We start from the raw sequence: 21764 nt of genomic DNA on the forward strand, positions 1-21764 counted from the left end.
AACAGCATTTCAGGCATCCCTCTGTTTATGGATATAAATAGAGAGTATGTGTATAGAGAGTTTTATATACATTTTACTGTAAGGATAATTACTAAAATTTAGATTTATTTTTGTTATAATTTAACAAGAAACAGAATATGAATATGCCTCACAGTCCAGTAGAAAATGTTGTAAAAATTTTTAAGTAGTTGGAGTCATTTTTTCAGAAACTAGTTCAGTTGTACACAGTGATTCTTGAATGCCTGTTACCAGTGCAGTGGAAATTAGCAGACACATACTTCATTTCACAGAATAGTATAGCATGGGGGTTAACCCCTGGCACTTAAACAGTCTGGGTTCAAATCCCAGCTCTGCCACTTGACCTTGGGCAAACCATGGAACCTCACTGTGGTTCAATTGTCCTGATAATTGTATCTTTCTCACAGGTTTTCATGAACATTAAATGAGTTATTATTATATTTATTATTATAATGCATATTATGATATAATGTTATAATTATATATATTATTATAATTTGTAATATAAGGTACTTAGGACACTGTCTGGCATTTTAATCTCATTATCCACCCCCCCCCCCTTTTTTTGGTCTAGTTAGACTGTTAAGTTCATAGAGCAAGTTAGTAGCATTTGTCTTCTCTGCTATCCTACTTCCTGCAGTATTTCATCTTTGTCCCATATTTAGGTGTGTTCGGTACACACCAGTGTCCCTGGTACCACATATTCCACCCAGGCTGTTTCCTTTACTAAAGGACATGCCTACTTCCTCATGTTGTTGATTCATGCATGGCCAGATTTTGTAGTCCGGTAGTTTTTTGTTTTGTTTTTGTTTGTGTTTAAAGAAGGGATCATAATTGGTTTACCCCTTAATTTCTTTTTTTTTTTTTTTCTAAAGTTATCTCTACATCCAGTGTGGGGCTCAAACTCATGACCCTGAGATCAAGAATCTCATGCTCTACTGACTCAGCCAGCCAGGTGCCCCATTCCTTACATTCTTGAAGAGCATTGGGTCTTCTTAGGTAGAAAAACCTACCAAGCATAAGTTTCTTTTTCACTCAAGACAATATTGTCCAGCCAATCCCCCACCCCCACCAGAGAGACACCTCCCCTGTACTGCCCTCTGTGGGCTGTATGCATTCTGCCTAGAGAGTCAATTATTGGTCTCTTGCTATGATGAAAAATTTAATGTAACCAGAAAAGTGTAGAGAAAAATAATCTACAACACACACTTGTGTCAGAGCATCCACATATAACGGGCACCAACATTTTGCCATATTTGCTTCAAATCCTATTAAAGGAAAGAAATTGCTCTGGACAGTTGGATCTCTCTCTACATGTCCCCCAGCATCCCCACTCCCACTGCCTCATCTTTACTCCCTTTTCAGTGGGTAGCCGCCATCTTGCAGTCTGTGTGTCCTCCCCATCCACACTTTTATTCTTCCTACTGTAAGGTTTTTCCGACGAGATAAACACAACACCAGGCAAAGTGAGTGTAAGGCAAGGTTTATTAAAGGTTCTCTCCGGTGAAGTTTCAGGGCCCAGGTGAAGGGGAGCCGAGAAAGTTGCACCGGGAGGAGGTGGGCACCCTCGGGCGAGGTTCCGCAACTCTGGAAAGCAGAGTGGGGGAAGTCGCGCCCAAGGCAGGGAGGAGGGGGCTTTTAAGGGGTCTTGGGGAAAGCTCAGGGGTCTTTTGGCAAGTTTCCCTTATTTGGATATCCCTCCTGCTCATCGGGATCCCATTGGTCCACAGGAGCCCAGGGCGGGGGTCTCAGGTTCCTGCTTGGGCCTTTGTTCTCCTGTCCGAGCTCAGGTGGTGTGGCGGGAACTTTCGCCATCTTGGTCCTTTGTTCTCCTGTCCGAGCTCAGGTGGTGTGGCGGGAACTTTCACCATCTTGGTCCTTTGTTCTCCTGTCCGAGTTCAGGTCTTGTGGCGGGAATTTTCGCCATCTTTGGTAGCCCTTCCTGCCAGCCCAACATTCCGACCTTTTGCTTAATATAATGGTGTCAGGGGCGTCGACTCGGTTCTGGCTACTTCCTGCTGACAGGGGGCGTCGTCATAAGGGTAGTCGGAAGTGGGCAGGCGAGAGTAGGGCTGGAGGAGGAGTTGATTGACGGATACTCGGGCAAGTTCTTGTAGGCGACCCTGCAAGTACCGGAAAAGACAGGGAGCAACTGAGATTAGAAGGAGGATTATGCATACAGGTCCCGCCAGAGGGAGCAGCCAGGTTACCCAGTTGTAGGGGTCCAGGCCCCAAGAGGACGTGTCTCGCCGCCGTGCTTGGATCCGATCCCTGAGTTCTTTGATCTTGGAAGTAACTATACCTGATTGGTTAACAAAGTAACAACATTCTTCATTTAAGAATAGGCAGGTCCCCCCTTTTTCGGCGGTCAGAAGGTCTAAGGCCCGTCGGTTCTGTAGAGCTAAGGCTGCCAGGCTGGTGACCTGGGTCTGTAGGGCTGTGAGGGAGTCAGCAACCCGTTCCATATCATCATTCAGAGCCTGGGAGAGTTTGTAATAAAAGTCTATGGAGGTTCCTATCCCTGCTGTCCCAGTTGCCACCCCTATGGCTACCCCTGCCCCTATTATGAATGGGAGGAAGACGGCCCTTTCTTCACGGTGTTGGGGGAATAGGATGGATAGCAGCTGGGATTCAGAGTAAATGGTGGTAGAAGGAGATAATAGGATGAATATACAGCCCAGGGAGTCGTTAGTGGTCAGACAGCGATAGATTCCCTGAGGGCACGAGAGAAATATTCCCGAGGGAGTACAATACGGGAGGGAGGAGTTAGTGATGTTGGCAGCTGCCGTGGTGAGGGGGGAGGACACATTAATAATAGGTATGTTTTCCCCAATGGGGCCAATATGAACCGTGCTATTTGTGGTCGTGGAGTTGGGGAGTGGCCAATCCATAGGGAGGGGTATCCCTACAATGTTAGAACGTGTTGAAAAAGGGAAACAGATCCAGCAGTCACTGTCACCGTTTTTCGACACATTACGCCATAGGCTGTAACTAGAGTTCAGGAGGGCCACTGTCAGTTGTTCAGTGGTAGGGGATTTTTGGATGCTACCGAGATTAATGCCCTTATAGACCAGGTCGTTGGGGGGTTGGAGTCGTTTAGTCATGTCCCTGACTGCTGTTTTAATGTGCTCACGGCTAGCCTGGTCCTGGACCCCGCCCCCATCGGAGAGGCCGACCTGACCCAGATAGGTCCAGCACACTTTTCCAGACCTGGGGTAGATGTTGCAGGGGGCAATACCTCGTTTGGCTGTCACAAGGTCGGAGACCCAATAGGTTTTCTGGTCATACGTACAGGTTGTCGGTTCCTTTCCCCGGTAGCAGGTTGCAGGCATATAAGTAAAGGCTGAAAAATGGCGAGAAGTACCTGAACCCCTCATGCAGCTAGACTCACATGATTCCGCCTGGCTTGTCTGGATTAGAAGGAATATGAGAAGGGGCCCTAACCAAGCGGAGTTTGGTGGGGCCTGCCATCTGGGAGGTCCAATTAGTCTCTGTGGGTGCCCGCTTGAGATTGTTGATATGTACCCATGCAGAGTGCCCCAACAGTTTTGCAGCAGTTGGGGTGGTAAGGACAACTGTATAAGGCCCAGTCCACGGAGTTTGTAAGGAGTCTGGCCGCAAGCTTTTGAGGAGGACCTGGTCCCCAGGGGATAGATCTCGTATACCCCCTTCAGAAGCATGGTCGTTAGGGGCTGGAATGACAGTGTCAGCGTGAGCCCTTAAGAGAGCTCGGAGGAGAGTAAGATAAGGTAAATAGGATAAAAGAGGTGGGGAGATGGCCGGAAGGCTATGATTTATAAGAAAGGGCCGGCCTTATAGTAATTCGAATGGGCTTAAGCCCGAAGGCCCGCGGGGCGTAGCTCGGAGTCTGGTGAGAGCCAGGGGCAGAAGTGTGGGCCAGGAAAGACGGGTCTCTAGGGTAAGTTTGGTGAGTTGGGCTTTCAGCAGCCCGTTGGCCCTTTCTACCTTACCCGATGACTGTGGGTGGTATGGGATGTGAAGTTTCCAGGTTATGTTGAGGCTCTCCGCTACCTGCTGGGTTACACTGGAGATGAAGGCAGGTCCGTTGTCTGACTGGAGGGTCCGGGGCAATCCAAACCTCGGGATGATGTGCTCGATGAGTATTGTAGCCACTACATCTGCTGTTTCTCGAGCCGTAGGGTATGCCTCGATCCAACCTGTGAACGTATCAACCAAGGTTAATAGGTAGCGAAAGGTTTTATGGCGAGGCATATGAGTGAAGTCCAGTTGCCAGTCTTCCCCGGGCTGATGCCCTCGGAGCTGATGGTTAGGCCCGGGTCTGCGGATTCCTCCTTGTGAATTCACAGCGGAACAGGTTGTGCAAGCCCTGTGGACAACTTCAATTACTTTAGATAAGGAAGGATGATAGAACAATGGCTGAAGAAATTGGTGGAGAGCCTTTGGGCCAATATGGAGGGATCGGTGGATGTCAGTAATTAGGGTGTGCGCCAGATTGCCTGGCAGGGCAATCCTGTCCTGAATGTAGATCCACCCTTTATCTCCAATTTTTCCTCCCCGTGCCTGGAGGGCTTGTGTTTCCTCTGTAGAGTAGGAAGGCTGGTGAGGGGTGTTAAGAAAGAGGATAGGAGACACAGGGGTACTTAGGGCCGTTTGTCTGGCCACTGAGTCTGCCCTGTTGTTGCCCAGGGAGACCAGATCCCTGGTTGTTTGGTGGCCTCGGCAGTGGACAATTGCTACCTCAGTGGGCAGACTAAGGGCCTCAAGCAACTTGGCAATGAGGGGTCCATTAGCTATAGGGGTGCCCTTGGTAGTTAGGAACCCCCGTTCTTGCCAAAGAGCAGAGTGTGTGTGAGTTATGAGGTAGGCATATTTAGAGTCAGTGTAAATGGTGACTCGTTGTCCCTTCGACAGGTGTAATGCCCTGGTGAGAGCTACGAGTTCAGCCTTCTGGGAAGTGGTTCCGATTGGGAGGGGAGCTGTCTCTAATACCGCATCCATAGTGACTACAGCATAAGCAGCGTGCCTCTGGCCATCTGAGGCCAGGAGGGAGCTGCCATCTACGAAGAGCACGCGGTCAGGGTTGGATAGTGGTTGATCAGAGAGACCGGGATGGGGAGGAGTGAGGTCTTCTATAAGTTGTAGGCAGGAGTGAACAGGTTCCGGGGTGGGTGAGGGTATAGGTAGTAAAGTCGCGGGGTTTAAGCGGGGGGAGGTAGAGAGAGAGATATAAGAGTTTTCTAGAAATAGCAGATGGAATAGTTGAAGACGGGAAGGAGTCAGATGGGCCAGAGATCGGTGGCTAAGGAGGTCTGTGAGTCGGTGGGGAGAGTAGACCGTGATAGGCTGCCCTAAGGTAAGTTTAAGGGCCTCCTTTGTAAGAGAAGCGGCTGCCACTAGGGCTCTGAGGCAAGGTTGCCATCCCCGGGCGGTGGCATCCAGTTGCTTGGATAGGTAGGCTATAGCCCTATGCGTAGGTCCCACCTGTTGTGTTAGGAGGCCGGTGGCAGAGCCGGAGCGCTCATCGGTGTAGAGATGGAACGGTTTAGAGATATCAGGTAGGGCTAAAACTGGCCTGGTGGTAAGGCGGTCTCTCAGCTTAAGGAATGACTGACGGATTGAAGTGGGATCAGTCAGGGGACCCTGGGGGGTCTCTTTAGCTGCCTGGTACAGAGGACGGGCCAGGATAGAGAAATTTGGAATCCAATGTCTAAAGAACCCGACCAACCCAAGAAAAGATAGTATCTCATCCGCCGTTTGGGGAGGTTGGAGTTCTTGGAGGAGTCTTATGCGGTCCCCAGTAAGGGACTTAGAAGTGGGAGTCAGGAGTATGCCCAGATAGGTAACCGAAGGGGCACACAATTGGGCTTTAGAGGGGGTGACTCGATATCCCTTGGCCCCCAGGAAATTAAGTAGGGTGGAAGTGTCGTCTTGGGAGACCGAGAGGGAGGGGCTACAGAGGAGGAGGTCATCCACATACTGTAGTAGAGTGCTGGCCTTAAGGGCGCACTGCTGTAAATCTGTAGTCAAGGCCTGGCCGAAAATGTGGGGGCTATCCCTGAACCCCTGGGGTAGGACAGTCCAAGTTAGTTGTCCAGAAACGTGTGTGTCGGGATCCTCCCAGGTGAAGGCAAAGAGAAAGTAAGAATCAGGGTGCAGGGGGATAGTGAAAAAGGCATCTTTTAGGTCCAGTACAGTGAAGTGAGAGGTGTTTGGAGGAACGCGAGACAATAGGGTGTAGGGGTTAGGAACGACTGGGTGGAGGGGGACCACGGCCTCATTAATAAGCCTAAGGTCTTGCACCGGTCGATAAGCCCCTGAGGGCCTGCGTACTGGGAGGATGGGGTGTTACAGGGGGAACTTATGGGGATCAGGAGTCCCTGACGTTTAAGCCGTTCTATGATAGGTTTCAGGCCCCGGCGGTGGGCTAAGGAAATAGGAAACTGAGCTCGAGACGGAAACTTAGAGTTATCCTTAAGCTGTACTTTAACCGGGGTAAGGTGGGAAGCGATGATGGGCTCAGAGATGTCCCACACCTGAGGGTCTACAGTAGGTAGGTCATCTGGAGCGGGGGTCGAGGGAGTGGAGAGGTGTAAGATGAGACGGGTTGAGGTGGAGGGAGGAGAAGAAGGTGAGAGACAGATAGTTGCCCTCAGTTTCCGGAGAATGTCCCTACCCAGTAGAGGGACCGGGCAGGAAGGAATGACTAGGAACGAGTGGGAGAAAGGGAACCCATCCAGGCTACAGGTAAGGGGAAGGGTCACCCTAGGGTTGGAGGAGGTCCCATCGATCCCCATAACAGTAATTGGTGAGGTTCGAGTAACTCCCGAGTAGGAAGGCAGAACAGAGTAGGTAGCCCCCGTGTCCAGCAAAAAAGAGATGGACTTACCCGCTACCTGGAGCGTAACCCTGGGCTCGGCCTGGGTGAGACGGGTGGCCGAGTCTGGGCTTCGTCAGTCGTCCTCCAATCCAAGCAGTTGAAAGGCCGGACTTACTGTCTCGGGGGGTCCCCCACGTTGAGGCGCCGAAGATACCCCGAGGTTAGGGCAGTCGGATTTCCAGTGGCCCATCAAATGGCATTGAGGGCAAGGCCGAGTTGGCGGCTTTGGATTGGGGCACTGGCGAGCCCAGTGTCCCTCGGCCCCGCATTTGAAACAGGTCCCCGGGGGGTGCGGTTGGTTGCCCCTCTCTGCTGGCTCCCAGAGCCGGCCGGCCGCAGGGCTGCTACCAAGGCTTGGGTCTGCAACTGAACCTTTTGCTGGAGTCTGGCTTGTCGTTTAAGCTCAGCCGCCTCCTCACGGGAATTAAAAACCTTAAATGCCATTTTCACCAAGTCAGAAATGGGGGTCTGAGGGCCCTCCTCAGCCTTCTTTAACTTTTTCCGTATATCCGGCGCCGATTGAGAAATAAAATGAGTAGCCAGTACCGTGGCCCCCGCAGGGGAGGCAGGATCCAAGCGAGTGTACTGGGTTAAGGCCTCAGTCAATCGGTTAAGAAACATAGCGGGGTTTTCGTCAGGGGCCTGGACAATCTCCCTGATCTTGTCATAATTAACGGCCTTATTAGAAGCTGCCCGCATGCCAGCTATGAGACATTGGACCATGCGGTCGCGGCGCCGGCGGCCATCTTGGCCATCCTGATAATCCCAACCTGGTTCTACGGCTGGGACTGCCTGGGCCCCAACTGGCATGGCAGCATCAGTGAGATGGACCTGGTCTGCGTGCTCCCGGGCAGCAGCCTGGATGCGTTCCCTCTCCTCTGTGGTGAGGGTGGTGGTCTGGACCACATGTAAATCATGCCAGGTGAGGTCATAGGCTTGGGCCAGATATTGGAATTCTTTAATATAGTTATCAGGACTGGCCGAAAAGGAGCCCAAACGCTTCTCAATTTGGGAAAGGTCCTGTAGAGAGAAGGGCGCATGAACTCGAACAACTCCCTCAGCTCCAGCAACCTCCCTTAGGGGGCAGACTAACTCAGGGGAGGGTTTTCGAGCCCTAGTGCGGGTGGAGATGGGAGGGGAGGCTGGAGGGGATGTAGGGGAAGGTTCCGGGGGGGCCGCATCAGGAGCAGACTCAGGTTTTGGGGGTTGAGGGGATGAGACGGGAGTCGAGGTGGAAGGGGTGGAAAGGGTGGAGGGGGTGGAAGGGACCGAAAGGGGGGTGATTGGAGCGGCGGGAGGATTAGGGGGCGTAGGGAGAGAGGGGCCTTGGGGTGGGGGATCGCGATAAGGAGGAGGAGGCAGAGGAGCCGGGGCCCCTCTCGTCGGCGGGTGGGTAAAGCTCTCCGGAGGTTCAGAGAGGGGAGAATCAGAGAGGAGAGACGGGGAGGAGAGGTCCAGGTCTTTAGGAGCAGTGGGTGGCAGGGTAGGGGGAGGGGAGCGGGCCAGGAGGACCTGAGAGGTGGAGCAGTGAGAGCAGAGGGAGGGGCGAGAGCGCAGGGTCCAGAAAGCCTGGACATAAGGGACCTCGACCCATTTGCACTGGCGTTTGCAGAAGTTGCCTAGGTCCATGAGAATCTGATAGTCAAATGTGCCTTCCGGAGGCCACTGGGACCGATTGTCTAATTGGTATTGCGGCCAAGCGACGGTACAATAATGTATGAGACGTCGCCTACGCAAGTCCTGGTCCAGTTCCAGGGTCTTAAGATTGTCCAGCAGGCACCCTAGGGGTGTTTTAGAATCGAATTTGGATTGGGAGGTCCCCATGATTCGTTGCCAGGCAACCCGAGGGCTGGAGGAAGGCGTCCCCTCGTCCACCACTGGGTTGAGGAAAAACTGTATCGACTGCCGTAGAGGTAGGGACGTCTCCCAGCCTCTCGGAGTCACAGAGGTCACCTGGTGACCGGCGGGGTCCGCCCTGACGCGGCCGCGATTAAGGCAGGGCTTTCCGGAAGGGGGCGCAGAATCGGGGAAACTCACCACGGCTTCAGAAGTGGCGTTCGGAAAGGCAGGTCCAGTCCGGCTAGGGAAAGGAGAGAGCCTCCCCACTGGGGTGGGGGCTCAATCTCCTCCCGGGTTTCGGCGCCAAATGTAAGGTTTTTCCGACGAGATAAACACAACACCAGGCAAAGTGAGTGTAAGGCAAGGTTTATTAAAGGTTCTCTCCGGTGAAGTTTCAGGGCCCAGGTGAAGGGGAGCCGAGAAAGTTGCACCGGGAGGAGGTGGGCACCCTCGGGCGAGGTTCCGCAACTCTGGAAAGCAGAGTGGGGGAAGTCGCGCCCAAGGCAGGGAGGAGGGGGCTTTTAAGGGGTCTTGGGGAAAGCTCAGGGGTCTTTTGGCAAGTTTCCCTTATTTGGATATCCCTCCTGCTCATCGGGATCCCATTGGTCCACAGGAGCCCAGGGCGGGGGTCTCAGGTTCCTGCTTGGGCCTTTGTTCTCCTGTCCGAGCTCAGGTGGTGTGGCGGGAACTTTCGCCATCTTGGTCCTTTGTTCTCCTGTCCGAGCTCAGGTGGTGTGGCGGGAACTTTCACCATCTTGGTCCTTTGTTCTCCTGTCCGAGTTCAGGTCTTGTGGCGGGAATTTTCGCCATCTTTGGTAGCCCTTCCTGCCAGCCCAACACCTACTAGGTGCCCATGTGTCTGTAATCAACACAGAGCACTGTTTGGTATATTTGAAAATTCACACAAATGATATCATGTTGTCAGTCATCAGTGCTGTGTTCTTTTACACAGTGCTCTGTTTTTGATACTTACCCATGTTGGTACGTGTAGACCTTAACTTGCATATGTAACATTTCATTGCATGAATGGAAACCTCAGAGTTTTCCATTGTTTAGTGTTGCAAATGGAGGATTTTAGCTACGGTTCCGTTTGTGTATCTACCTCCATGTGCTTTTGTGTGACCATTTCCCTGGGGCACTGGGTCTCAAACTCAACTGCATATTTGAAATCCCGTGGAGAGTTAAAAAAATGCTGATGTCTAGGTCCCACCCCTAGGTATTCTAATTTAATTGATCTGAGAGGCACCCTGGTCATCAGCATTTAAAAAATCTCTCCAAGAAAATTCTGACATGCAGCAGTGTTTGACAACCTCTGTTTTATTATTTTTTTAAAAGATTTTATTTATTTATTTGAGAGAGAGAAAGAGACCGAGCATGAGTGGGGGGAAGGGCAGAGGGAGAAACAGACTCCCCACTGAGCAAGGAGCCCATGGAGGGTTCAGTCCCAGGACCCCTGAGATCATTACCTGAGCCGAAGACTTCACAGACTGAGCCACCCATGTGCTTCTGACAACCTCTGCTTTTAGACTCAGCTGTCCAATACAGGAACCACAGAATGTTTGACTATTCCAAGGTAAGTAAACTAAGATTAAAGGAATTAAAAATAGAGTTCCTCACTTGCACCAGCCAGTTGTCAAGGGCCTGAGAACCCCAAGTGGCTAGTGGCTGGCATAGTGGCCAGCACAGGTGTGGGACATTCCCACCGCTGCAGAGAGTTCTAAGGGACAGGACTATTTGTTCTAGGATGTATAGACCTGGGTGGGCGCTTGCTGGCCAGGGGACATGTGCCTCATTGGCTGGGCAAGCTGTGGTTGTACTCCTTTTTAAAGCAACTCTCTTTGGGGTTTTTTTTTTTTTTTTTTTTTTTGCTTGTTTGTTTTTGTTTTTGTTTTTTACCGCTGCTCTGACACATTGCCACATGTTTGGTGCCTTAAAACAGCACAGATTTATTGTCCTACTATTTGGTGGCTGTTCGTTGCCCATCTCTCTGGGTTACAGCCAAGGTCCAGACAGGCTGCTCTCCTTCCTGGAGACTCTCAGGGAGAATCCATTTCCTTGCTGCTTCTGGATTATAGCAGAATTCAGTTTCTTGTGTCCCTAGGACTGAGATCCTTTTCTCCCCACTGTGACTGTGAAGGTCATTACCAGCCTCTGGAGGCCACTGCGTTCCTTAGCTAGAGGCCCCAACTCCATCTTCAGAGCCGGTAACAGAGGCTGGAGCCTTTCTTGGATCTCTTCTGCCTCCTGTCTCTTGAGTACAGCGGGGAAAGTCTCTCTGCTCCTAAGGGCTCAGGCGGCTCATGAGATTACATCCACGTACCGCCCATATAGCCCAGGGTGATTATCCCATCTCAAGATCCTAACCTTCCTCACCTCTGCCAACTCTCTTTGGCATAGAGGCAGGGCATTTGGGTGTAAACACCTTCAGGGGAGGCAGGGATGGGGGGGCCAGACGGGATGGGGGAGATTGTTCTAGAGGCCATCCGAATTTCCATGTCCACTCTGGCATTTGGCAGTTCCTTTTCATCCACATGTTCACAATCCCTTAGTTCTGTTACTCTTTTTTTTTTTTTTTTAAAAGATTTTATTTATTTATTTGGCAGAGAGAGATCACAAGCAGACAGAGAGGCAGGCAGAGAGAGAGAGAGGGAAGCAGGCTTCCTCCTGAGCAGAGATCCCGATGAGGGACTCGATCCCACGACCCTGAGATCATGACCCGAGCCGAAGGCAGCAGCTTAACCCACTGAGCCACCCAGGCGCCTGTATTGTTACTCTTTAATGTTTTTGCCAATATACAGAGACAGAGCTTCCCCAATTACTAGCAAGAGTGAGGAGTTCTCCCTTCTTAAAGATGACGTTTACCAGGACACACTTTGCACTGATGGTTTTATGTCAGATTTTCTTGGCGTTTCTGTTTCATTGATTTGTTGATAGCTGCAGTTACGACGAGCTTCAGGTGGGTCTAGTCATTAGCGATTAGATTTTTTTTTTTTTCTGCTCTTCTCTTTGTTCTCTGTCCTCTTCTGTGGCTCAGCTCTGGCCCCACAGTAGCAAAATGGCCATAGCAGTGTTAAGACCTCATACCCGTACACGGCCTGGGTATGAGCAAGTGTTTTGGACTTTCTGCTAAATGGACCAGCTTAAGCCATGGCCTACTCCTTGACCCATCGATCGCTGTGGCCAAAGACTGCCCTGTACCCACCTTTGCTCAAGGTCCTAGAGTATGCCCATCCAACATCAGTGACTCTGGCAAAAGCAGAAGAGACTGGGTGATTGGCTTGGACCTGTGAGGCCACCCCCTTCTGTCAAGCAGGATCCATCCCCAGTACAGGTTCCTACATTGGAGAGAGGAAGGAACGGATGCTGGCAAGTGATGACAATGTCCACATCCCTCCTGAATACTTCTGTCTTAGGGTGATTTTTTTCCCCCTCTTATTATGGTTGAATTATATTTCCCTGCTCCAACACATCCCCAGTTTGTATGTTGAAGCACTAACCCCATCATCTCAGACCATGGCCTTACTTGGAGATGGGGTCTTTACAGGAGTAATTGAGGTAAAGTGAGATCTTTGGAGAGAGCCATAGTCCCCTTTGATTGGCATCTACATAAAAGGGGGAATGTGGACACTGACAGGGACACAGGGAAGATGGTGTGAAGGCACAGGGAGGAGACAGCCATCTGTGAGGCATAGAGAGAGACATGGAACAGGTTCTCCCACACAGTCCTCAAGCGGATCCCAAAAGCACCTTGATCTTGGACTTTCAGCCTCCAGAACTGTGAGGAACAATAAACTTTGTTGTTGAAGCCCCTAGTCTGTGGTTCTTCGGCAGCTCTAGCAAACTAATCTACCTGGGATGTGTTATCTGCCTCTTCTCTGTCATGCATGGACACTGACGTGCTTCCATTCCTTGCTGGTTGTCTTCCTTTGAATGGGCCAGTTCTTGCCAAGTGGTGGGACCTGTCCCAGGAAGGCGAGAGGCAGAGCACCGGGGCAGGCATGGTTTCCACTGAGTGTGGTGGATCCGTCTCGCCATCAAGTGGCCTGAGGTCTCTGTCTCTGAGCTCCACCATCTTGGGCCTTAGCTCTGCTCTGTCTCCCAACTCTGCACACCCACCCCGGGCCAGACTCTTAGCTCAGGGTGAGGTTTCAGGTGCTGGCTGACCTCATCTCCTCCTGTGCCCTGCCCTGCTCCTGCACTGGACTGAGCGGACATCCAGGTCTCCCTGAAGCCCAGCCCTTGTGCGAGGCCCACCCCCACTCCATCCTCCTAAGGACCTGATAGCAGCTTAGGAAGAGGGGCTTTATCTGTCCCAGCACCCCCAGGCTTGGCAGGGATGCTGCCTCACATACTTCAGGCCTGCTCAGCAGCGGTGTTTCCTGACCCCGTGCTTCTCTGTATCTCACTCTCTTGTTTTGGGTGGAGTTTGGGGCTGGGCATTGGGTATAGATGATCCCACCATTACTGTCTCTATCTCCAGGGTACTCTCTCTTTCTCTTTGAACCAGGGGTGAGCTCAGGCTAGACCAGGGGCTTATCAGTCAGCAGGACCTGAGAAGGCTCATGTGGGCCACAGTGGTGCGACCTTAGCAGTGGGTAACAGAGGGGTGGCTTGGTTTTGGTGTGAACTCCCAGCTTCCAGCAGGCTGTCTTCCAGAGGTCCTGCCCCTTCTGTGATCATGGAGAATGATGAAAACAACACAACCTAGGAACTGACACTGGGGTCCTGTTCCCATGTGCCCAGTTTGAGGGAGGAGCTGCATCTCTCAAAAGATCATCCACTACAGGGCTTGGGCTTCTTTCCAGTCGTTGGAGAGTGGCTGTACTGTCTTGGGAGTAGGGAATGGTGGGGGTGGGTGTGTCGGAGCTGGTGAGGGCAGGGATGGGAGGGCGCTGAGGCTGCTGTGGGTCAACATCATGGACAAGCGTCTAGGACCAACAGGAGAAGAGCACAGCTTCTTCCTGCCATTTTCCAGAGCTCCACCTGGCCAGGGGCTCATCAGCCCAGGGCCACCAGCCTCGTGGCCTCATGATCAGCTATTTACCTGCTTCCCTGAGTCGGATATTGAGTGTGGTGCTCTGGTTCTCATCTTTTTCTCTGTCTTCTTCACTGATACTCCAGAGGAATGTAGGAGAGGCTGTTATCTGGCCTGCTTTGTGAAACGGGAATCTTTCTCACGTTGGGTGCTATGTGATATATGGTTTAATTGTTTTCTCCCAAATTCTGGCTCCAGCTCAGGTCCCTCCCCTGAGCTTCCAGCTTCCTGCAGCTGGCCGCCCACCTGACCAACGTGATTGGCTGTCTGGTTGACATTTTAAGCTCAACATCTCCAGAGGAAACTCCTGGTCTCCCCATACTGCTCCTCCCGATGTCCCCACCATCACAGCTCATGGCAGCTCCTTCCTTCCAGACAAGCAGGCCAAGTATCCTTGATTTTTTGCTTTTTTCCTCTCTGACTAGTCCATTGGCAAATACTGTCGACCCTACTTTCAAAATATATTCAGAACTCAGCTATGTCTCTGCACTGTCTCTACTGTCCTCTTGGTTCCAGACCCCAGTCTCCTGAGGTATCACTGGGGGAACTTTCTGGAGGTCTCCTGCTTCCACTCCAGTCTCCCAACATGCTATCTGCAGCTTGAGATTCCCCCTCAAAGCATAGGAGAGTCACATCCCTCCCTGCTTAGTACCTTCCAGGGGCTCCCCGCTCTTCTCTGTATCAAAGCCCAGTGCCCCGCAGTGGCTTCCGGGGCCCTAGATGACCTACCCAGCCACCCAGTCACCTCCTTCTTGCCTCTTTGCCTTCAGCTGTATTGACTTCTGCTGTGTTCACTGAGGCTCACATCAGGACTGTTCCCCCTGCTGGGAATGCTTTTCAAAGCCCGAGATATTAGTATCGCTCATCCCTCCTGTTGTTCAGATCTTTCCTTGGACGAGGAGGCCTACCTTGACCACTCCATTTAAATGTCCCTCCCCACTTCTTATCCCCACATCCTGCTCTGTTTCCCTCCTACTGTGCTTCCCTGCCTGGCATTCTGAAACATTCACTTGTTTGCTATAGTTATTGTTTGTTGTTTTTGTTCTTTGTTTGTTGCCTGCTCCTGCTCTATAAAGACAGGGGTTCTTGTCTGCTTTGATTAGTGCTATACTCCAGTACCTAGACCAGTGGTTGGCACACAGTAGGTGTTCAGTAAATCGACAGTGAAGAAAGGAAGGCATATGTGAGAGGAGATTTAGTGTTGAAATAGACCATTATGAGATTTGATCTGATGTGGAATGGGAAACATGTTTACTATCACGATATATACTTATTAATGAAGAGTGATTAAATTTCTCCAATTAACATATCCATTAAGCCAAGCCAGGTATTTTGTTGTTCTCTTTCTCAGATTCCTAATACAATATATAAAAATAGCTTGGATGCCAGTCAGGAATAATACCAACTGGGAAGCCAAGGGTACTGGACCCCACAGCTTAGCTCCTTGGGTTTTTAACCACTTCTTACCTCTCAGCACACTCACTTCCCTGCCCCACCAAATCTCTGTCCTGTGATGGGGGTGGATGGGGGCAGCCACAGGCCACCTGCTCTGTCCCCTTCCTTCACAGGGAGAGGAGAAAGGAGGGGGAGAAGAGGACAGTCTTGTGATGAACTCCTCCAAGCAGGTTGCCTTCAAGGTAAACTTTAATATTGGAGTGAAATAAATATATATATATCTTTTGAAATGAGAGCCCTTAGGAGAGAGGTCTTTTGGAATTTGAAACCCTTGGTGGGTTTATTGATTTCAGGTTTCACCCAGGCACATGGCCACCTTCGCAGATCAGGCAGCTAACTCATTCCAGTCGCTTCTTTCTGGGGATGTCCTCCCTCACCAAGTGAGGGGCTGGAAGACCTGCCAGAGACATCGGTGCCAGTCAGCAGAGGCGCCAGCAGAACTATGAGCTTGCAGGTGTTTTCTTTTCTTTTCTTTCTTTTTTTTTTTTTAATCAGACAAGAGTGTTTTATTCTACACCAGGAAAAAAAAAAAAAAAAAAGAGGTGTTTTATTTTCACAGCTTTCTCAGATGCTGCCTGAGAAGCTGCCCCGGGCCTCTCTGCTTCCTAGTTTTTTCATTTCTAATAGATTTTGTAAGTCGCCTGTTGGCAGACCCAGGACATGTTTGCTTTTGGTGGAGTGACGAGCCTGTGTCACTCTCTGATCCCCTGTGCTCTCGTGCTCACCTGGGCACACCCATCCTGCGGGGCGTGAGTCTTCTGTGACATTTTGGGGTGTCCTTTTTTGGCTCTGCTGCCCTTCGCAGGACTGTGAACACGCACACCTGCGACCTGAGCATCAGATACACGGATTTAATGTCGTCTTTGCTGGGGGCCGATTACTCCACTGGATTGCTGTTGTCTATGTGTTTCAAGGTTACAGATGCTGATGACTGTTGTACTATGCACAGTTTTAAGCATTCATCATTAAAATTCATGATATATGGACCCCACCGCAAGTCTTAGATGTCCGTATACAGGATCTCTTGTTTACTGCCAGAAGAGGTGGGCTGCCAGTCAGCACTCAGGTGTGACCCATCCTGACTGAGCTCCCTGCATTGTGTGGCTGGGTGTCCCGCCCTCTGTCAGGATTTCCAGGCTGGTTGTGTGGATTGTGTCTTGATTATTCAAGACTTCAGGAAGTCCTTTCTTAATCTTGAATTCTTAGGGTTCCTTAATCAGGTGTCAGAACATTTCAAAAATCTGAAGGAAGACTTTAAGGTGAGTTTTCCTGCTGACTCCATAATTCACTCACTCATTCATTCATTCATTCATTTAGAGAGAGATTGTGTGAGACAGAACATGAGTGGGGGGAGGAGCAGAGGGAGAGGATCTCAAGCAGAGTCCCCGCTGAGCATGGAGCCCACCACGGGGCTCCATCTCACAACCCTGTAATCATGACCTGAGCCAAAACCAAGAGTTGGACGCTTAACCAGCTGAGCCACCCAGGTGCCCCATGACCCTGTACTGTACTTCTATTGATGGGTCGTTCTTTGGTAGAAAATAAGGACAGCAGCAACCTTGTCAAGGTCATGGGTGACATTGTGCTGTCCGTTTGGTCTGGTTGATGGAAACGAGGAGGGACTCTCTTTTTGGGGGAACTGAAAGTACCTGTGAAAATGTTGTGCCAGACACCTGTGTCCGCAAGTTATTTTTCAATCTCCATGCTTTACTCTTTTCATTCATGTTGGCCCAAATGGCCCTGTGCTTTGAAGAAATCTATCTTCAGAAAATAGGTGATTTTGAGTTCACAGAAATCTGTGGGGGGTGTCCCAGACAGGCAGGGATGCCTTGCATAGCTACTGATCACAGAGTGACAGGAATTAGTTTGAAATTGGGAATTTTCACCCACCCAGGAGGTGGAGACAGTGCCGAGAAGAGAAGTCATGTGACTCCCATGGAGACAGGAGAGAAGGGGGGGTCTGTGAGGTGCACGTCAGCGGGCATCTCTGATCCCATGCATGTCCACCCTGACCTGCTCCCCTGAAGCCTTCCTCCTCCTACTGATGACAGCTACCCTCTGTTCGGCAGCACCCTTGGGGTCATCCTTCACTCTCTGTCCACATCCCCCAACTCCTTTAATGGGAGTATCAGGCTCACCAGAATGTGACCGCTTGCCTCTGCCTCCACTGCCACAGCAAGTCCAAGCCACTGTCGCTTTCTTCTGGTGACTGCGCCTCGCAGCTCGCTACTCAGCTCCTTTAACGTGGAGATCGGCATGCCATGCCTCTGCTTGGGATCCTGCCGAGCTCTTGTCCTGTTTTCCTTTTGTATGATCTGCCCCCTCTGACACAGATCTCTTCTTCCCCGACACTCTGGGGCTCGCTCCCCACCACCCACAGTTTCTCAGGCCCTCGCTGGTGTTCCCGCTACACTGGAAGGCTCCTAGCTCAGCACCTTGGCTGTGGCCTGTCTCACTCCCCTTGCCCCCAGATGTTCCCATGGCTCCTTCTCTCTCTTACCAGCTTGTTTTCCTCAGATGCCAGCTTCTCAGTGAGAACCACCTTGACCGCTCTGCTTAAAAACAAGGCCTTCCCTGGTAAGAGGATCTTGAAGAGATGTCTGTCCTTGCACGTTAATTGCATTTGCAGAAGTCAGGATGTGGAAGCAACCTAAGTGTGCACTGATAGAGAAATGTTATACCCATACAGTGGAATACTATGCAGTCTTAAAAAGGAAGGCATCCATGTCGTATGCAACATGGATGAACCTTGGGGATATTACACTGAATAAAAAAAGCAGTCACCAAAAAATGCACTATGATTGCATGAACATGAGACCCCTAGGGCTGCGGGAGGGGCACCGTGCCATTGTTTAGTGGGTAGAGTTTCTGTTGTACAACGACGCATGGAACACTACTGAACCATACCCTTAAAAATGGTTAAGGTTGTAAATTTTATATGAGGTGTTTTTTTACCACTATAAAAAAGCAGAAATAAAAATCTAGGCCTTCCCTGTCACCCCCCCGTTCCTCCCTTTAGTGCTCTCCTTTTTACCCTGGAGCACTGATCACTCTCTGGTGTGCTTAACTTACTTACTTTGGACATCTCCCCTCTACGTTGTAAACCCCACAAAGGTGAGCTTGTCATTTGTCTTATTCACAGATTGTCTAAGACAAAACCCAGGCACTGATCAGGAACTTCATAAATGTATGTCGATCACATGAATGTGCCCCAAATCTTGGCCCCGCCAGACCTCAGACACTAGGACACAGACTTGGAGGTGCTGCCAACGATGAGTGTGTGCTCATTAAACTGAGGGTTTATGCTTGGGTAGGAATGCTCCTTGTGGAATAGGGACAGGCAGGCAGGGTCTAGGAGGCATGCTGTGTGTTTTTAAACTGGAGTAAATATTCACCGTATTTGAATAACTGATGTAAAGGTGTTGCTAAAATGAGAATTGCCTGTTCATCCCACATGACTCTAGCTGTGTGTCGAGCAGTTTCCCTGTAGGATGGCAGGGTGTACGTATCATGCCAGGTGTATTTCTGCCTCCTCTTATGGACGAAATAGAGGAGATCCAGCTTTTGCGGAGGGAAAGAATCCTACATTTTCTTTGCTTCTTGCTTGACGGTAAGGCAGACCAATGGTTTTTCAAACTAGGTTTAGAGGAACCTGAGGGTTTGTTACTCCTTTTCAAAGAGAGCACTTTAACTTTTAGCAGCTTTACATTGTGATGTTCAGCCTAATGGTTTATCTGGCAGAGAGTTCTGCTGCATGTGGCTTTAAGGTCCTTGGGGCCAGGATTCTAACTGGGTTTGTCAGTTGGCCCTTCTACCACTGGGTAGTTCAAAGCAGGTGGCCCTGAGATCCTTTCTTTTGCCATTTTCAAAGGGCAAGGAATGCATATCTAAAACAAGGCAGTGAATGGAAAACAACTTTTCTTTAAGGTTCAGTACTTAAGGCTAAGACATCCCACAAAAGGAAATGTTTAAAGTGGGATTTGAAAAGAAAATCTCATTGCAGATGAAAAGAGGCTGACTCACTAAAGAATCTGACAGATTCCAGAGAAAAGAAAATCCTTGGGTGCATATTCCTGTAGCATTTATAAAACACTGGAGCTCACCATTTATGTAGGAAACTTCAGTGGTACGGGGACAGGTGGTGTCTTAAATTGCTGATTCATTAGTGGGGTGAGTGTATGACCTAGTATGATCATTACAGGGGCAGCAGCTGTATTATTAGCTGGGGCAGCCATACAAAATACCACACATTTTTGGAGGCTGAAAGGCTGAGATCAAGGTGTCGGCAGAGTCATTTCCTGATGAGACTCTCTTCCTGTCTCTCAGATGGCCACCTTCTTGCTTGGTGTTCATTTGGTAGAGAGAGAGCACTCTCTCTTCCTCTTTTAAGGCATGAATCTTATAAAGGCATGGGGCTCTGCCCTCATGATCTCATCTAGCCCTCTTCTCCTCCCAAAGGCCCCATCTCTCTCAATACCATGACACACTGGGTGTAGGGCTTCCAGGTTTGAATTTTGTGGGCAGAGAGCAGGATTGATAATTATGAAAGGAAGAGAGAGAATACTGATTTATTTTTTTATGTTTTATTTTTTGCCTGGGTGTGATGATTTAAGCTTGCTTTTTTCCTCACCGATGTTGAAAATATTTCCATCTCTCTCTTTTAAAGCAGGAAGCTCAGACTTGTTGGATGCTTCATGTGTGCTGGTTGTAAGGCAGATCATAGTTTTATGGGCCTGAAGCACGTACAGTTTGGGGACCTCTTTCTCCCAAATGATACAAAACCACCAATACAAACAGGCTAGGGCCCTGAAGCTTAAACTTCCTTAGTTTCACAGTAAATCCAATTGTTTCATTTATTTTCCTTTTGAAATAATGTTTACTTGTCATTTTTGCTCGTCTTAGCAGTAATACGGTTGACTGTAGAAAATTTAGAAAGTACAGGTAGGCCATAACACCTGCCCTAAATTTCCTAACTCTCAAATAATCAGTGTTCCTATTTTATTATGCAAAAGGTATGTTGATTCCAGGATGTGCAGATTTTTCACATCTCAACCTTTCCATAGCCTGGACGGCGCGCCCCATTACCCGGTGTGTCAGCGTTTTTCCGTGGCACACCTTTTCTCCTGCAGCGTGACTGCCGGCATTGCTGGCACCTTATACAATGCTAGAATAAGGGGTTGTCCTCACCTGGATACTGACCGCGGCCAGCATGCCCCCAGGTTGGAGGTGATGGGGAGGACCACAGTCAGCGGTGCGGGATGACGGAGTGGGAACTGGGTCCCCCTGCGTACTGCCCTGTGCCCGTTGGTGGATGACATCTGCGCCCCTTCCGCCCTGTGACACCGCGATTAGAGCGGTTTACCTCGCAAGGTTTTGGGGGGATTGAATGAAACTGCTGGGCGTTAGATGTGTACTTGGGCGTGGTGATTTGCCCGCACAGGTCAGTTCACAGGTCCTTCAGGAGAGATCTGCGAAGTTCGGGGCCAGGGGTGGGGGCGGGGGCGGGGCATGACCGTGTACTTGGGAGAAGTTTGAAAATTCTCTGACACCCCACGCAAGCTGCTTTAGAGACCCTGTGACGAAATGAACCCATCTCCCCACTTCTTCAGGAAGCCCACCTGACATATGTGAATTTTTTTTTTTTTTTTAATGTAATTTCTCTACCCAGTGCAGGGCTTGAACTCACCACCGCGAGATCAAGAGTTGCAGGCTCTACTGACTGAGTCAGCCAGGTGCCCCGTGACAGAGAGTTTTTAATACTTCGCGTCCTTGCGTGTGTCTGCTTGCGCATCTGCTCCAGAGTCATGGTTTAGTTCACAGATCCTGTTTCCCCATCCGTTGTTGGGCATTCTGGTTGTTTCTTTTTTTATCTACAAGGTGACTTGGCACCATGGGTCTTTGTATCAGAGTCTGCACAACTTCAGGAGAATCTCATTAGGGTAAATTGCCAGGTGAGAACTGTTGCAGCCAAGGGAGATACATGTTTTCCAGGCTTCTTAAGGGAAAATTTATGTTCCTAAACTTTTGTCAGCCTGGGGTATGACTCTGGGGGCCAGGTATGGGGGCGAGGCAATGCCAAAGTTTCCAATTCAACAGATAAAAGCTGTTAATGCATTATTGTTAGCATTTCCTGATTTGCTTGTGACTGTTTTTACCCCCTTTGTTGGCAAATATGTTTTTTTTTTTTAAAGATTTTTTAAAGATTTTATTTATTTATTTGACAGACAGAGATCACAAGTAGGCAGAGAAGCAGGCAGAAAAGGGGGAGGGAAGCAGGCTCCTTGCTGAGCAGAGAACCCGGTGCAGGACTCATCCCAGGACCCTGAGATCATGACCTGAGCCGAAGGCAGAGGCTTAACCACTGAGCCACACAGATGCCCCAATACATTTTGTTTTTAAACATGCAAATATTTCTTCCACTCAGGTAAATATTCTCAGCTTAGATTTGGAGAAAAAAAGGTCAGAGAATGAGCCTAAGTATAGGCCTATATGTGCAACACAGAATTTAGATGCCAGAACTTTGAAGTATTCGAGTCCGTTCTTCACAATATTTTTAAA

The 21764-nt window shown here is 49.9% G+C and overlaps 2 protein-coding genes across 4 annotated transcripts in view; one reads left to right on the plus strand and one right to left on the minus strand.

Annotated features, from left to right (window-relative positions):
* ENTREP2 (endosomal transmembrane epsin interactor 2) overlaps window positions 1-21764 on the plus strand; it is a 499108-nt gene that overhangs the window by 68200 nt on the left and 409144 nt on the right. The gene's annotated exons all lie outside the window — the stretch shown is intronic.
* On the minus strand, window positions 1486-9479 carry LOC131835703 (syncytin-1-like). The gene is made up of 2 exons (XM_059180188.1): window positions 8915-9479; window positions 1486-4196 (listed from the first exon to the last, which is right to left on the minus strand). The coding sequence occupies exon 2, from the start codon at window positions 3696-3698 to the stop codon at window positions 1989-1991; it is 1710 nt and encodes a 569-aa protein (XP_059036171.1). The 5' UTR covers window positions 3699-4196; window positions 8915-9479; the 3' UTR covers window positions 1486-1988.

This window comes from Mustela lutreola, chromosome 7 (genome assembly GCF_030435805.1).
Source record: "Mustela lutreola isolate mMusLut2 chromosome 7, mMusLut2.pri, whole genome shotgun sequence".
Lineage (NCBI taxonomy): Eukaryota > Metazoa > Chordata > Mammalia > Carnivora > Mustelidae > Mustela > Mustela lutreola.